Source organism: Caretta caretta, chromosome 7 (assembly GCF_965140235.1).
Source record: "Caretta caretta isolate rCarCar2 chromosome 7, rCarCar1.hap1, whole genome shotgun sequence".
NCBI lineage: Eukaryota > Metazoa > Chordata > Testudines > Cheloniidae > Caretta > Caretta caretta.
In genome coordinates this window covers 45,207,837-45,224,953 of record NC_134212.1, presented here as the reverse complement: position 1 = coordinate 45,224,953, position 17,117 = coordinate 45,207,837, and the positions used below count along the sequence as shown (strand labels likewise).

Genomic DNA, 17,117 nt, shown 5'->3' with positions numbered 1-17,117 from the left:
AAGCTATTACAGATTGTGGTAAAAGTAAGGCATGTCTGCTAATGGAAAACCCCTAACACTGCTTGGGCAATTCTCTAATGTCCTGCTCTACATCTGAAAGGGCTGTTAAAGATATGAAAAGGAGGGGCCATCGAACTGGAAGTGATGCATGAACAGGTTTCTTATGTGGAAGGAATCTGTACAGAAATATATTTTTCAGTTAGTTTCTCTTATCCCCATGGTGCTTAAAGCACTCTACAAAAGAAGTATATCTGAGACTTTTTGTCACAGAAATCTGGCAGTTGTGGTTGTGAAATGCACCATCTATTTGACTGCACCGAAATTTAGGCTAGATAATCCTAAAGCAGCAAGACAAATAGTTGCCCAAATCTGAGCTGAATCCTAGATGTAGAGTTTAAAAAAGCAATTATCCAAGTATTGTCACCTCTGAAAGATGGTGCTTCCAGCACCATAGTCTGTCTTCCCACCATCCTGGGGAACTGGTCTCTGCACTGGTTCAGTGACAAAACACCACCTTCTCAATCATCACTTCTACTTCAAGCAGGCTGAGTCTTCCCTGGAGGTTTTTTTATCCATGTACTAACTGAACCAGCTTAGCCACTTGCATCTGATGAAAGCTCACGGTCCTGAGATGTTATAGGCCTGGGTTACATGAACAATGCTCTTTTGTTATAAGCAAGTGTTTTATTATTATCTATATCAGTCATAACAATTATGTACATTAAATTGCAAAATATACCATTCAAGTTTATCTTAAATAACTGACCAATGTATGTCTTTATACAAGAAACTTCTTGTGCATCTTTGAAGTTTATTTTGTTGTACTGGATTATTCAGGGCTCCTTTTACCAACCAGCATCTTCTGTTTAAAATAGCATTGGCTGCAGGGGCACCCTAGTGATAGGGAGGAGCTTGGTGCTGTTGCTTCAGCACTTCGATGCCTCAGATATGCATGGTTCCCACACCTAGAACTACAGTCCTTCCCAGCAGCTTCCCTGCTTTTCCAGTGAACTGTAAATCTCCAACTCGTGATACATAAGGTATGAACCCATCTCTAGCTGACTACAAGCCCTCATAGAATGCAGCCGTGTATACAAACCTTCACCAAAAACTCAGCTGCTGTTTAGTCTGCTTGAGCCCCAGATTTCCAGAAATAAGACTTATGCGCTCCCTACTCACCCAGTGCAAATGACTCTACGTGTGCCAATGGGAGAGATTCTATACTGAAGTGCTATGGTGATACAGCTGTAACATTTCAACTGTAGACAAGCTCTGAGAACTGCTTAAAGGAAGGAATCCATGTGAATTAAAGAACGAAAGCAATTGTAGTAAGTGACTGGCTTCTCTTGAAAGGGTTAAATACAGGTACTGTCAGGAAGTTAGTAGCACAATAAGCTGGTTGTTTCTCCTTTGGAGATGTCCTGCAGTTGTTTAATGATTCATCTTAAGGGTGAGGTTTTTAACTGTGCCTAACTTATTTCAGAGGCCGTGGTAATTGTCACCATGTTCATTGGTGTTTCTCAGTGAACCAATCCCCATTTTAGCCTGACCCTGCTGTAGTGTACTTAAATCATGCATTGGGTTAGCTTCAGAAAAGGACAACTCGTGTTCTTGGACATCCAATACTACCCCTCTGACTTTGTCCATTCTTGTGAGGTTATTAGGGAATGAGGGGGATGTAATACAGAGGTATAATGCCAGAAATGGTACAGTGGGCTAGTATGTTTTGTAGGTGGGTGGAGCAAAAGGAAACTTCTCTTCTGCTCAAGCTGGCACTGTTCCAATACCTGTCTTACTACAGTAACTCTTCCTCTTACTGGAAAGTGCACACAACCGTGCTCTCTGAAGTACACCTGTCTCCCTTAGTGCTACTTAGTCATAAAACCCTATTATACAAGAGTTCTAGAGCTTCTGTATGATGCTAATGTTAGACCCACAATACAGGTCTCCCTATGGGATGGGGAGAAAGCAGATACCACAGCCAGGGTTGGTATATGATACTCTAAATGCTCTTCATTGATTACCAAAAAAAAAAAACCTTACTCCACATTCACACCCCCAAACATCCTATACCAGAGTCAAAAGGTCAGAATGGTCTTGAGGGCTAGAGCAAGGTTCCTTCCATCAGGATAAGATCATAAGCTGTAGGGAGCTGGCAAAACCACATCTATAGCCACATGGGACTCTGGATCAATAAACAACTCTGATTTGCAGAAATCATAGGCATCCATTTTTTGTCCATTCTGTCGTGTCATTGGTTCTTTGCCTTTGTTTACTAGGCCTTCTACCCACCCAATTCCAAAGAAACAATTCTGGGCAGGCTGCCATGATCCAAGATGTGCCATTTCCTCCACTTCTTATACAATTTTACATAGTCCATCGGGTTTTCTTTTCTTTTCTGATGACTTTCCATATTTTTCTCAGAACATAAGATTGTTTTTGTATGGAGTTCTGATAGACCTTGACCTTAAGTCCTTGCTTTGGTTGCTAACTTGCAATGCATGCATTCATGTCAAGCACATGTCATTCATACCAGGCCTTAATGACCTATAACATGGATATATGAATCATATATATATACACACACGCACACTAACAGTCCTCATCCCTGTTATATAGTGGGATCACAAAGACAGAGATATCATCGTAGGATGCTGGGCCGTTGCCATCCAAAATCCACTGATGGCCATTTTTCTTCCCCCTTGCTGTGTGTACCAGGCACCTGGCCAGTTCTGAAAACCTGCAACAGGAAAACCAGGTTAGTTTGGGTTTATCATGGATCTATCTCTCAAGGACTTAATACATAGCACTGCCATTGTTCAAAGCGTGACCTGGAGCCTGACTGACAGCCTCTTATCACCCCCATGAAGAAGGCATTGTTATCCCCATTTCACGGAGGGGCAAATAAAAGTTATGGCTTTCCCCAGACTCCCAAAGGTCTTCCAACTCAGAGGCAGAAGTTAGGTGCTTTTAGCTGCCACCTTTTGCTCAGCCCAACCCACTCACTCTCGTGTCACTGGGGCCACAGATGATGCTAATAATAATTATAAAGGAGGTCAGTATCATTATAGTCATTTTACAGATGAGAAAACTCAGGCACAAAGTGGTGACATGACTTGCCCAAGGTCAGTCAGTAAGTCACTGACTGAGTGAGGAATCTGCCGGCTCCAGGCCCATGCTCTGTCCGTTGACCCATGCTACCTCCCCATGCATCTACAGCCTCCAGTAGTATGACCGGGTCCATGGGCTTGGGAATAAGCAGTGAGTTTGGATGGCTACAGGAATGCTGATGAACATCTGACCAGACTACACTGGCTGATAATACAGAAGGGCCACGATGTTCCATAAGAGAATGGGAGGATAAGCTAATGTGGTTTGAGTACAGCAGCTAATGCTATAGGAGTTTAATTTAACACACAGGAGCAAGACATGTTAGCCAGAGAGTGGAGTGATTTGTGACTTCACAAAACTGTCTTCACTAAGAGCATGAGCAGTCCCCCAGCCAAAGCAAGGGGAGACAGAGGCCCCCATTCATCTCCATACCAGCTGCATGGGGTAGTAACAGCTAGAAAAGCTCAATACTACCTGTATGGGTCTGTTCTGTTTTTGTCAATAAAGCTCCTGACAGTCTGGGCCACCTCTTCATTGGACAGAATGTCCCAAAGGCCATCAGTTGCCAGGACAAGGACATCATCTTCTTTAATGTTATGCGAAGCAAAGTCAAACACTTTCACCTAGAGAACAAAGTTAGTGATTTACTTAGGTTTTCCCCATCAGCCCTAGTACACAGAAAATGGTATTCTTCATGTTTCCTCTAGTGTGTTTGGCCTCAAAAATGTAAGCAAATCCTATCTTTCTTTGATTTCCCCGTTTCTTTGATTTCCCCGTTCCTCGTTGGTCATGCTTAATGAACTTCATGAAGGCACATGGCCAGGGGCTGTCCACGAGGGTGGGCCTATTCTGCCATAGTCAGGAAGCCTGAAGAGCATTTGAATCCAAAACTAAATGGGTCATCTTGGTTTATAACAAGCTGGGGCATCGGCAGCGTTCTAGTGGATTGTTATAAAAGGCTGGTGACTGCACCATTGAATGGGTAAGCTTGGAATGAGCAAGGGGTTGCTCCTCTGAAAGAATCCTGGGCTATGAAAACAGACCAATATACCTGAAACTTTCCCTATCCCTGTCCTCTCCACCCCAACCCGTGCTGTTGGATTAATACCACCCGCTGGAAGCTGTGCAGTATGCAAACCAATACCAAGTTAGGCTGAGTCCTGCTGCTTCAGAAAGGAGGTTCCATGACCTGGTTCTGCTAAAGTGGGATCCCTAGTTCTGGCAGCTAGACTCTTTTATGTTCACTATCACAATCCTCACTTCCCCTTAGTCACTTACCTGGGGGATGTAGGAGAGGAATGGCTTGACTTCAATGTCTGTGTCAATAACTTTCAGCTGATGATCCCCCAGCCCTCGTGACACAGCCAGGGTCCCCAGCAAGCGTGTCTGGAACAGAACAAAGCCATGTGTCAGTGCAACCCAGAACTCAGTGCTCTGAAGGAGTTCTGAGACTTTGGGTGTCAGTGTCCTGCCTCTTCCCAGGCAGAACTGAACAAAGGCCACAGGCCATGCCACTTGGCACAAAGCATGGACCTGATGGGAGAGAAGAGAACCCTTGAGACAGAGTCTGATTCTGCCTGGCTCAATGTGAGCAAAAAGTCAGAGGGGCCAAATGCCTGTGGAATGTTTTCATTGACATGAATACACCTGTCCACTAGACCTTGGTTTGGACCAAAGGTCACAGGGTGCTATGGAGATTCAACCTGCAGGAGGCGGGGCTGGGTTCAGGGCTCTTCTTTAGGCCTAGGGAAGCCCGTAGCTGTAACTTCCTTTGATTTTGGGAGAACTACAAAGATAAAGCAGATTCTCAGCTTTCACTTGCAAAGGCAGGTTCTAGTCCTGTTCCTTCTGGAGAGCCTTGCAAATATAAAGCAACGTAACCCCTGCAAGGAGCTAGCAGCTGGGCTGCTATAGCATGAGGCTGGGGTGACAAAGTCCCACCCTGAGATGCATGAACTTGCTATGCCCAATGGTGGCTGCCCCCGCACACACACACACACAAAGAATCCTGACACTCCCCTGAATACGTAGGCCCCCACGTACAGTGGGGTGATCATGGTGGATGATAGCAATCAGTTCTGTTTGGAGACAGGGGCAGAAAGACACTTGTGTAGCCCTGCCTCAAAGTGTTCATGCTGGCTCTGGAGGTGCTTGTGTGTGAAGGTCAGTGCTGAAAATGGTGTGCTAGACTGGATCTGACCCATGGTCCATCTAGTCCAGTGTCCTGTCTCGGACAGTGGCCAACAGCAGATGCTTCAGAGGAAGGTGTAAGAACTACACACAGACGTCTCATCCTGCTCTCTAATAGAGGTTGGCATAAGCCCTGAAGCAGGATGTTTAATATCCCTTTCAAAAGTTTGGCTGTCATTAATTGTAACTCTAGGTAGTCTTGATAGCCACATAACTATCCTCTCCCTCTTTGAATCGTGTTGAGTCCTTGGCCTCAGGGCAACACCATGCCCCCAGCAGGGATTAGAAAGCACTGCACGTTTGCATTGCAGGCTGATGAGGCTTGCCTGGCTGCTCTGTGTTGGGGGGATTGGGCTGCAGGGGAAGCCATGGTAGTGTCTGATGTGGAAGGGTCTCGAGAGTTTCTCTCTGTATGGGATGAAGAGACCATGTTGGTCAGCTACTCCAGGGCCAAGCCCCACAGCATTGCCTATAACTAAATTAAAGAAGGGGTGCTGAGCAGCTGTTACTGTCTTGACAGTCATGGCTCTGTAAGGCTCTTGCCCTCCCAGTGGGTAGGGGTCTGTAGTGAATTCATTTACCTGCTTCCCATGGCCGTGGATAAGAGGGTACTTGAGGTCAGCTTTCTCCACTGTCTTGTATCCCCTAGAATAAATATAATATGTCATTCCCTGGCATTTCATTTACTTAAAGGCTTTTCTATAGGGCCCATCACTCAGTGTGTGAGCCTCTCTCAACAACAGTGAACTTGTCTTCCCAACACTCTCTGTGACGCAGGTACAGAGACTAAGTGATGCACCTCAGCTTACACAAGGACTCTGACAAAACTGGGACTTGACCCCAGCTCTCTTGAGGCTTGGTTCAGTTCCTCAGTGACAAGACCAGACCCTTCTCCTCTCACTTCTCTCCATCTGTACCCCTGCTGGTGCACCAAGACTGGGCTTCCTGGTCAAATACCGAGAGAGATGAGGTGCAGAAGGGCTTTTATGCCGTAGACCATCACTTCTCTGGCTTGAACTCATCGCTGCCCTTCCTCGTAGACAGACAAGAACAGGGGGCTTGCTAATGGCTGGCAAGCAGCCTCCTGTGGGGCAACAGCACTGCCCAGGGAGACTAAACTCAGGTGTCTCATCATCCTTACTGCTCACACTGCATGTGGCCAGTACAAACATATCAACCTACTCTGTGCAAGGAAAAGGGCTGGGGGAGGGAATATGGGAATCAGTCGGCCATAAGCATTTTGCACTGGTTGCCATCTGACGGCTATGCAGTGACAAAACAAACTGGTAGCTGGGATTCTGCCTCACTCAAGTCTCCCTTGTTGGCACTCGCAGTAGAGGAGTCCAGAATTTAAAGTAAACTCTCTCCTCAAGAAGAAAAGGAGTACTTGTGGCATCTTAGAGACTAACCAATTTATTTGAGCATGAGCTTTCGTGAGCTACAGCTCACTTCATCAGATGTTTACCGTGGAAACTGCAGCAGACTTTATATACACACAGAAATCATGAAACAATACCTCCTCCCACCCCACTGTCCTGCTGGTAATAGCTTATCTAAAGTGATCAACAGGTGGGCCATTTCCAGCACAAATCCAGGTTTTCTCACCCTCCACCCCCCCACACAAATTCACTCTCCTGCTGGTGCTAGCCCATCCAAAGTGACAACTCTTTACATAATCAAGTCGGGCTATTTCCTGCATAGATCAAGGTTTTCTCACATCCCCCCCACCCCCATACTGTAGCTCACGAAAGCTCATGCTCAAATAAATTGGTTAGTCTCTAAGGTGCCACAAGTACTCCTTTTCTTTTTGCGAATACAGACTAACACGGCTGTTCCTCTGAAATCTCTCCTCAAGGCGAGTTGCCCCTGGGCAGATGTTGAGGCCCATTAGCAGGGCATGTTGTGGTGAAGAGGGGACTTCAGGCTCCAGAGTGTTAGTCCAACTCCTGTCACCAGTGCTAAATTCACTTGTCTCCTCACAAGCAGCATTCAGTATCAGAGGGTTCATGCCAGGACCTCCACTTTCTTTGCACCGTACTTCCTCACTGCCAAAGGTGAGCTCAGCTGAGCTCACTGGGACACCCGGGGAAGGGAGTGCAATTATAAGGATATCTCTACACATCGGAGACTCACCAGCCAGCCATGGAGTAATCCCGGTACAGGACCTTCTGGCCTACGTCATCGCCTTTCAGTCTCCTAGGAAACTCAAACCGGGTGAACTCATCTGCCAGGAGCTTGGGGCAGAGAAAGGCCTAGAGAAGGAATCAAAACGGAATTGTCATCTCAAGGGTTAAGGATGACGGCCGCCCCGGACTCATGGATGGAGCCCAGGGCTGGAAGTCAGCATTAGGGTTGTGCTCTGTCCCTGACATGCCATGTGATTTTAGACAAGTCTCATCATCGCTTGGTGCCTCAGTTTCCCCATCAGTAGAACAGGAATAATAACACTTAAGCTTAAGATGCTTGAGATCTACATATGGAAAATGCGATGTAAGAGCTAAGTAGTGGTATTATTTGCCAGGTTCTGCTGTAGCTCAGCCATCATTACTCCTTCTTGGGGGCTGTAGAGCCTGGACTTGATCCCCTTACCTTCCAGCATGGCATTTACTATTGCTGAAGTGCAGGCTGACAGAACCTGTATTTTCTGAGCTCCATCTACCACCCACTCAAGCTGGTGTTAGGGGGTGGTCTCCTTCCTAATTTGGCCACACTGCATTTACCAGTTCCCCAGCACCGAAGAGGCAGTGTACCTCAAATGATGCTCTTGACAGCCTGGACAAGATCCATGACGTTAGGAGGAGCTTTGATGCTGGGGGCACTGACAGGGCAGTGGCTGGTGAAGGGCATTTGCTCACCTGTACAATCTCACAGGCACACACATTCATCATTACAATACATGCAGGTGGCTAAAAGAAGGCACCACTCACCAGCTGCTGGATTCTCTGCCTCTCTGTCTCTGGAGTGAACTCACTGCTCAGAGGCACTACACTTTGTTGCCGAACAAGGATCGCCCTGCATGGAAAAGAGAGGAGGTTCTAAGCCTATAGCCATCAGGAAAATGCCTTCTTACCTTGTATTTAATTTCCATTTACGGTACTCCTCCTCTGAGTCAGTAACCGCAATATAGTCACTCTCTGCTCCCTCCTTCCTTATGTCCCTACTTAGTGTTTTGTTCCATGGGGTCAGGTACACACAAAAACACTTGGGGCCCAATTCATCACTGGTCAGAAGGCTCAAGTCCACTGAGGTCAAAGTTACACGAGGAATGAATTTGGTGTATGGGCAGATGGACACAGCTGGCCTAATTCAGTGCTGATGTAACTTCCATAATTTCATTGCAATTGAATTCTTACACCAGAGCAGAGTTTGGCCTGGTCAGTTTAAGAATGACACAACTTTACTGGAGGAAGCAATGGACTCTCAACTGCTGTGGAGACTCTAAAATCCTCCCCTGCTTTGTATTTGAATGCACCCACAGGCCAGGATCAGGAAGAAGGGACATAAACAATGCTTATGTCACACTGGCCCAGCTGGAGGTAGTATTAGCTGCAGCTTAATGGATCTAGAACCAACAAAGCAATTGGGGCCCCTTGGCTTGGTAGCTCCTTTCATATCCAATAGCCTAATGCTATCTGCACATTGCCAGTTAGAAATAGCCCTGCCAGTCTGTCTGTAAACCTGTCACGTGGATGAAAGGGAATTCTGTATATGCCTAAAGGAATATATCTTACCCATTGATGGGGTAACCCAGTGTGCCATATCCTTGTGCTCAGCACCCCATAAGCCAGCATGCTCAGCAAAATCCACCATGAGCTGGGGTCTGAACTTACCTGCTGTCCCCGGCATTAGCCACGTAGAGCTTTCCCTGTAGGTAGAGGGCAGCCAGAGCAGTGCAGCCTCCTGACTGATTAGTAGCTTCCATTTCCTGACCAATCATTTCATCCTGTTGGTGTGAACAACTCCAGTTAGTGACCTGATCTGTGGCAGTATGGCTCTCAGGAAGAGCAGCAGACTAAATCCAGGATGGTGACTACAGAACTGATAAAACGATAGTGGGGAATGGAGCTATTGCTCTGGCACAACCAGGGGAGCTGCAGCCGGAGCATCCCAGGACCCTAGTACGTGACAGATATTAGAACCGCTGGACATCAGAGCGTATTGTAGCAGGTTGAGGGGAAGATTTTCAAAGTTAGGCTCCCAACTCCTGTTGAAAGTCCATGGGAGTTGCGCACCTATCTCCTCTATACCCTTGAACGTCTCCCCGTAACTTCTCAACAGAGGCCAATTAAGGGCTTGTCAATATGTGCAGTTGCACTAGTTCAGGCAGGATATACACGGATTCAGTTAACCCAGTGCAAACGGCTGTGTGGACACACTTAATCTGGTCTGGACCAGGTTTATTTCAGTTTAGTTTATGGCAGTTAGGATCAGGTTTAAGCTAAACTACAATAAGCTGCTCTTAAACCGAACTAAGAGTGTGGATACAGGGGTTGCCTAAACCGGTGCGAGTTTGGGTGGCCTTAGAGAGATCAAACAAGAGGGGAGGTGCTTGGCCCTGCGGGAGGCTGCAGATCCCAGTTTGGGCAGTGTGACTGCAGACTGGCTTGTGGGACACCAGGTAAGAGCTGGGCCTCGCTGTGCTAGATGAGAATTGCCTCACTATCCTCCAGTGGCAATGATGGAGGGAGAGACGGGGCAAGTCTGAGTAGCACTGGGGCCTGAGAAATTGCTTTCATTGTTTGTGGCCATCCCTGACACTGGGCATGGGTGGAGCAGCAGTGGTGCAATTCTCTGGGTACCCACGGACGGATCACTCACACATTCCTGGAAGGCATTCTCCAACGCTCCAATGACCACGTCTTCCTGCTGGATTTGCTTTTCCTCCACGAACTGGGGGTCGCTGGGGCAAATGCAGCAGCCACTCAGATGCATGGGGGGCTGGGCTTCAGTGATGCCTTCCACCACCTCCTCCAGCTTCTGCTTGATGCAGTAATGCAAGTAGTTGGAGGCGATTATTGCTGCATCTGGGCCACCGTGGCCATCAAACAGGGCCCAGTAATAACCAGCCAGATACTAGTGGGAGAAGAAGAGCGAAGGTGAGAGGAGCTCTGTGCAGGTAGCAGGAGCACAACCTGGAACTTTTGACGACAGGTTTTATATATACATATATATGTATATGCCATCCTGGCAGGACACACAACCCCGGTGACTTTTTCAGATTCATTAGCACATCATTTGGCCTCCCCAAAATACAGACTGTGCTGAGCCCCAGAAAGTTTTCTGAACATTCTTGTTTTACTCCTGGCACAGAATTGCAGCAGTGTTCTGCAGGGATAATGCCTGAGCTCATGCCTCCTGTAGTGTTTCATGGGAAATTCAGGACATTTATTAACAAAACCAACCAACAAAACCATTAATGCTCTCATTGCATGGTTAAAACCATGAGGCAGCATTTCTCATTCATAGCAGGAGCTGGTCATCCTTTGTCTTCCTTTTCCCACATGGCTACGATGCAGGCACAAACAGTCCACTGACAGCAGCCCAATGATGGTAAATGACATGGCAAAACAGGATGGAGTGGTTAATGAGAGCAACTTAGTTAGGGATATCAAGGATATTTGTTTACTAGCAACTGGCCACATGATGGCCATGCGATATACACTGAGCACAGCTTGTCTCCCGCAATGGGACTCTGAAAGGCAGCAGCGGGTATACTCATACCATCTGTATGGTCAGAGCAGGTGGACCTCACACCGTCTAGATCAGTAGTTATCAAGCTTTTTTACTGGTGACCCTGTTCACATAGCAAGCCTCTGAGTGTGACCCCCCTTATAAATTAAAAACACTCTTTTATATATTTAACACCATTATAAATGCTGGAGGCAAAGCAGGGTTTGGGGTGGAGGTTGACAGCTTGTGACCCCCCATGTAATAACCTCGTGACCCCTTAAGGGGTCCCGACCCCCAGTTTGAGAACCCCATGTCTAGATGTCCAGAGATGGTGGAACCTATATTATGTGTCCTGTGGCTGCTTCCACCCCAGGGCACTGCCCTGCTTCTTCAGACATCCTCTTTCAGTACCTAATCCAAAACCCATTGAAGGGGAGGCTTTCCATTGCCTCCCATGGGGACTGGAACAGGCCCCCTGAGCTGAACCCCAACGCAAGGGTACTCATCATCCAAACAGTTGTGTATGAAGGATCAGACAACTCAGCTAGGTTCCATGGTGAGTGGGGAACTAGACATACATCCATACATGAGATACAGGTAGATGAGACAGAACACATGGAATCACCTGATTGGCGCAAAGAATCATCCAGTCCTGCTCCTCCTTCATGCCAATCTCCCTCCTCCTGATGGATATCTGACAGCATGTCGCCTGGTCCTCATTGAACTCCGATTTCTCTGCATTGATGACTCTGAGGAGACAAATGCTCCAATTAACTGGGAAATGACATACATACCTAGCATTATGCTAGGTCCAAGACACTTGTGTAAAGAGCCTGTGTGGAATATTATAGTATTGCTGTGTTGCCAACTCTTGTGATTTTATCATGAGTCCAATGGCATTTGGTGTTCTTCAAACCCCAGCTCCTGGAGTCATGGGATTGTGAGAGTCTCAGCTTGTATTTTTTTAAAAACTATATTTCTGGCCCTCCAGGCTGCAGAGAAAAACTGGGAAACATGATCCGCAATGGCTCAACTGCCAGAGGCAAATACAAAAAACCCAACACTTAGCCTTTTTAAATCTCATGATTTTAAAGTTAGTCTCACGTTTTGGGGGACAGTGAATCATGATTCTGAAGTGCCTTTGTGAAGCACACAAGGTCAAGTCAATTCCAGGGATGGATCTCCTAGGTGTCTGAGCAAATACAGAAAACTAATTACTAGGAAGAGCCCCAAGTTATTTATTGGAGATGGAGGTGTCTCGGGCAATAGGAGTCAGTGATGTCAGTCATTGCATACAGTCACTGCCCTTTTTGCTACTGCAGGTGTGTACTTAGGTAGTGGCAAAGCCTGAATGATTTTACGTATATAATAATAGTACTTTGCAATTCTCTAGCACGCTCCATTCAAGATTCAAAGTGCTTTATAAACATTCAGTGCATTTAGCTTCACAGCCCCACCTCAGAGGCATGTATCATTAGATACACACACACCCTTTACAGATAGGGAAACTGAGGCACAGAAAGGTTAAGGCCTCCATTTCCAAAGGTGTCCACTGATTTTTGGGTGCCCCACTTGAGATCCATAAGGCCTGACTTCTAGGGGTGCTGAGCACCCCCAGTTCTCTTTAAAGTCGGTTGCAATTGTGGGCACTCAGCATCTATGAAAATCAGTTGACAGTGTCTCAAGTTGGCCACCCAAAAGCAGAGGCACCCAAATCAGTGGAGGCTCTCGGAATCGTAGGCCTTGCTTGAGGTCACACAGCAAAGGTGGAGCAAGGAATGGAATCCAGATCTCCTGACTCCCAGTCCTGTGCTCTGATCACTATACCATGCTTGCTCCCTTTTCAACCTCAGTCATCTCTGTGTCATGTGACAGTGATTGAACAAATAGGTTCATTATGCAGTCACTGCAGGAACAAGGAAGCAGCTGAATGGGGAGGGAGAAAGGATTTTATTCAGAACATAAATGTCAGCAAGTGATTGGAGCTATGGAAAATTATAGCGTGATAATCTATTATGTGTACAGTATGGAGTGTCTGTGTTAAGAGCCTGGGCTCTCTCTGTGGCCTTCTCCCATTGGCTCCGGGAGCACTGGCATTTCTGGCAGGAACGGTACTAATACATACGCCAGGACTTGTGCTGTGTCTATGTCCCTGCATGAGCATTGTTGTTGTTTGCGTCTGTCCCAGTGTGCCCTCTTTTAAAGGCATCTCTCTCCATGTTCTGGCTGGTATTCACATCTTAACGCAACAGGGCCAGACCTATGCTTCTGCTACACTTCCTTGCACCACTCTGGCAGTACAAAGCACCTGTAATGCCAGTATAACTGACCCCCAAAGGATTCCCTGGGTTATGCAGAGCTGTTTGGGTTGAGCGCAGAGATGGAGCCTATCAGGTAAGGATTTTGAGACTGTTTTTGTAAGTTGCTCTGCACGGCCACAGGAACATGTGGCCCAACGATAAAGCACGGTAAAGTCGCAGCACAGGACTACTGGAGTCTCATCATCGTCTGTGAGCTGTCCAGCCAGTCTTAGTGCTTTTAAACCCTTATTGCTCTTCGACGGAGAGGAACAGGCAGTCATTATCATCCAGGCGCTTCAGGCCTGATTCTCTGCTTACACCTGGCACAGCAGAGTGGGAGATGGCAAGGAGCCAGTACATACCCTTGATTTTTAGCTCTGGTCCTGGCTCCGGAGCATTTTAGAGATGCCTGGGAGCTGCTCTGAATTATGTCAGTTGGCTGGGGCCCTAAGCAGCTTTGTGCTCCAGCCATTCCCCTTATCTGCCCAAGACATATACCTCCCCACCCCAAACATGCCCCCTACACTGAGAAAGGGGCACATGAGCCAGTTCCACCAGCTCTTCACCTGTTGGAGACTCAGCCCACACCAAGGGAATCCTCAGCAGGGGACTCAAGGGAGGTTTCCACTTTCTTTGCACTGTAGAGTGGGCCAGAGAACTTGGCCCTTCCTTGGCCAGGGATGAAGTGAACAGCTTCTACAACCAGCAGTATTGTTAACACTAAAAAGCAGCCAAAGCCCAAACATTCACTTTGCTCTTTTCTGGGGGCTGATCCAGTCCTGGCTGGCACAGCAGGCACCTCACTGATTTATCTCCTCAAGTTTGAATTTGCATTATCAGAATTCTTCTACTGTTTTCCTTGGAGCAAAGGATTAACATCTCCTCCTCCTGCCTGCAAGCCTGGCTCACACAACACCACCGTGTAGCCCGGCCTGCCTGTTCCAATGCTAGGAATTACTCTGAAGAGCCTTGTTTGACCAGTTTTCTGCAGCTTTGAGGTTTCTAGCAGACCTTGTGCAACTCAGTATAAACAAAGTCATCACAGAGGATGGGAGAAACATTCAAAAGGAAGGGCCAGATCCTCAGCTGAAGAAAGCAGGCACAGCTTCACTGAAGAGGTGTGGATTTACACCAATGGATTTACACCAGCTCAGTGTTTGTCTCCAAGAGTTGAAGAGCGATGACAGCACGGGAACTGAGGCACAGGCCTGTTGGAAATGCATGAGTGGGTAAAGCTGGGGGAACGGATCCTCCAAAGCCCACAGTGGCTCCCTCTTCATTTGACTGCAATTGCAGGGGTGCTGACATTGCTCTATGATGAGCTTGGATCCTGGCACCTGAGAGGCTGCCTGTCTCCCCATTCACCTGTGCCCAGTTTGGCTGGCTTTACAGGATACCGTTGCAAGATGGGCTAAGCCCTTGCCTTCCTTACAGCCATGCATGGAACCTTTGCCTATAATCATGTCAAATCACCCCAGCTAAGCAGCACTGAGTGTGGAGAGCATTTGGCTGGGAAATCTCCTGTGTGCTACAAAAGCCGTGCTGCTGATGAACTAGGAGGTGCTCTTCCCCACCCACCCGAGCCATTGCTCCAGTACAGGCTAAGGAGCTCTCTGCTGCCAGATGGTGACATCTCTCTTGCACTGGTATCCTGGCCAAACTCCCACAGCGATAGCTACATTCTGCCTTTAACTTCTCCCTGCAGTTTCAAGTGCTGTGCCTTTCTTTTTCTTCCCTTCCTGCCCTGAGCAGCTGTGGTGCTGCTCAGCAGCCAAGCTTCACCCAGAGATGGGATCCCTGGAGAGTCCTTTGGGATGAGGGGCATGAAGAAATGGAAATACTATGTCATCCTAATTCTCTTGCTTCCTTTCTAGCAATCAGGAAGATCTGGAGCCTTCAGGGTAGAAGTCTTTGGTCTGGCACCAGCTGTTGATGCCCTGCTGAGCTGGCAGTCCATGAAGACAACACTGGTTGTCTCCAAGCAGCTCCTAACTAGGCAGTAGTTCTCTGATCTCTGCCTCTGCAGCACCTCTTGCCGCTCTACTGGGAGCTCAGGGAGTCCATCCTCTGGCCCTAGGGGCTGTGCGAGCAGCCGCATGCAGGCACTATTTCTGTTGACATGCTCACACCCCCTAACAGGAGAACCCTCTCCCTCTCCTAGTCTGTAGCAGTCAGGGAAGATCTGACATGCCTGCTCTGCACGTGTTTTCAGAAAGCTCCTATTTCACCAAGCTATAGTAAACCTGCAGATCTTTCTAACCCTGGTCTGACATCCTGCTTTCGTCTCCCTGGCACAGCCTGGCATGTTCCCACAGGGGCCACAACCACTAGAGGCCAGGACTCCCCCTGTTAGATGCTGAAAGCACTTCTAGCCCCAAACCCTAGTTATTAGAACTGAGGCTGGTGTTAGACATTAGATCTGCTGGCAGGGTCAACAACAGATACAAGAAGGGGCAGGGGAGGGAAGACAAAAGCAGTGTAGGCTGAAGAGCCAACATTTGCATTTCCTCCTGGGTTTCAGGCTGGGATTTCAGGACACTCAGTATAAAGCTGCTGTGGCATTAAAGCTGCTGATTCCATCACAGTTTTGCTCCCCCTCCCCCGCCCAGCTATAAGCAGACCTATATTCTCTCTCTCTCTCACTCACACACACACACGTCTTCCAGGCTCTCTCTCACGCACACACGTACATCTTCCAGGCTCTCTCTCACCCCCCCCCCCCCCCACACACACACACACACAGACGTCTTCTTGGCTCAGCCACGCACCGGATTCTCCCCCATCCCGCCAGTAACCCTGAGCAAGGGGTACTCACTCCGCGTAGCCCGTCCTCCACTGCAGTGGCCTGTCCCGGGGTGGGCAGTAAATAGGCCGCTTGCCTGGAAGCCTCTCGCCGGAGCAGACTCCGCGCAGGAACTTGGGCCTCCTGTACAGCGAGGCAGCTGGCAGCTGCTGCTCCACCCCCCGCCCGAGGGACTCGGCTTTCCCTGGGTTTGTTGTGGATCCGTGTCTCAAAAAATGCTTCTTAAACCAGACTGAAGACATTAAAAAGGAGAGTGAGGGGGAAACCACGTCAGCTTCGTGCTCTGCCCGCGACTGCTCTCTACAACTCAGAAACAAAAACAGAAGTTGGCTGCTGTGGGACGAGTCATAAATGCTAATATACGGCAATCAGTGACCTCATTGCCTGTGAGTCAGCCACATACAAGCACTGACTGCAACAAGAACTCAGCCCCTGCTTCTCCCTACGCCTTGCACAGTTCCGCAATACCTAGAACCGCACACAGGCAGTTCCCCTGGTTACTTGAGGGAAGACTTTGGTCATTTGCATTAGCAAGATTGCAGCCCTATTATGCTGGATTCTGTACAGACATGGGGAGAAGCAGTCCCTACCCCAAAGGGTTTACAGTCTAAACGGGACAGACAAGGGGAGTGTTGTTATCTCCTTGTACAGCTGGGAAACTGAGGCCCAGCGAGAAAGGAAGTGACTTGCCCACTCAGGAATCAAACCTGAATCTCTTGAGTCCCAGTCCCGTGCTCTAACCATATGATCAGACTTCCTTGGTCCTGGTGACACTCAATACTACAGGGAACAGTAGGACAGCTGTTTCCCTGATGGCTAGTAAAGATGACGTCAAAGTGGCACATTTAAGGCACTGTACGAACTTGAGCAACCACTGAAGGACAAACCAGAATGAAAGAGGCCCTTGCGTAGGTTAGAAAAGGGCAGTGGTCTGAGCACAGGACTGCGAGTTAGCAATTCCTGAGGCTAGTGCTAGCTCTGACACTGACTACCTCTATGGTCTTGGGTAAGTCATTTAATGCAGGGGCAAATTAAATGGGCCT

General features: G+C 48.0%; 1 protein-coding gene across 1 annotated transcript; it reads right to left on the bottom strand.

The window, feature by feature from the left end:
* Positions 1–664: 664 nt before the first annotated feature.
* PPM1M (protein phosphatase, Mg2+/Mn2+ dependent 1M) lies at positions 665–16,445 on the bottom strand. Its single transcript, XM_048856405.2, has 10 exons — positions 16,087–16,445; positions 11,597–11,720; positions 10,120–10,374; positions 9,132–9,244; positions 8,229–8,313; positions 7,435–7,553; positions 5,883–5,946; positions 4,390–4,497; positions 3,586–3,734; positions 665–2,740 (listed from the first exon to the last, which is right to left on the bottom strand). Exons 1-10 carry the CDS (start codon positions 16,314–16,316, stop codon positions 2,593–2,595), a joined length of 1,395 nt encoding a protein of 464 aa, XP_048712362.1. The 5' UTR covers positions 16,317–16,445; the 3' UTR covers positions 665–2,592.
* Positions 16,446–17,117: the final 672 nt, after the last annotated feature.

Coding starts and splice junctions, on each gene's coding strand:
- PPM1M (XM_048856405.2), bottom strand. CDS start 16,316: ATGTCTTCAGTCTGGTTTAAGAAGCATTTTTTGAGACACGGATCCACA. Junction 9,245..10,119: donor AGAATGCCTTCCAGGAATGT/GTGAGTGATCCG, acceptor TCACACCAACAG/GATGAAATGATTGGTCAGGA. Junction 5,947..7,434: donor GATTACTCCATGGCTGGCTG/GTGAGTCTCCGA, acceptor TATTTATTCTAG/GGGATACAAGACAGTGGAGA.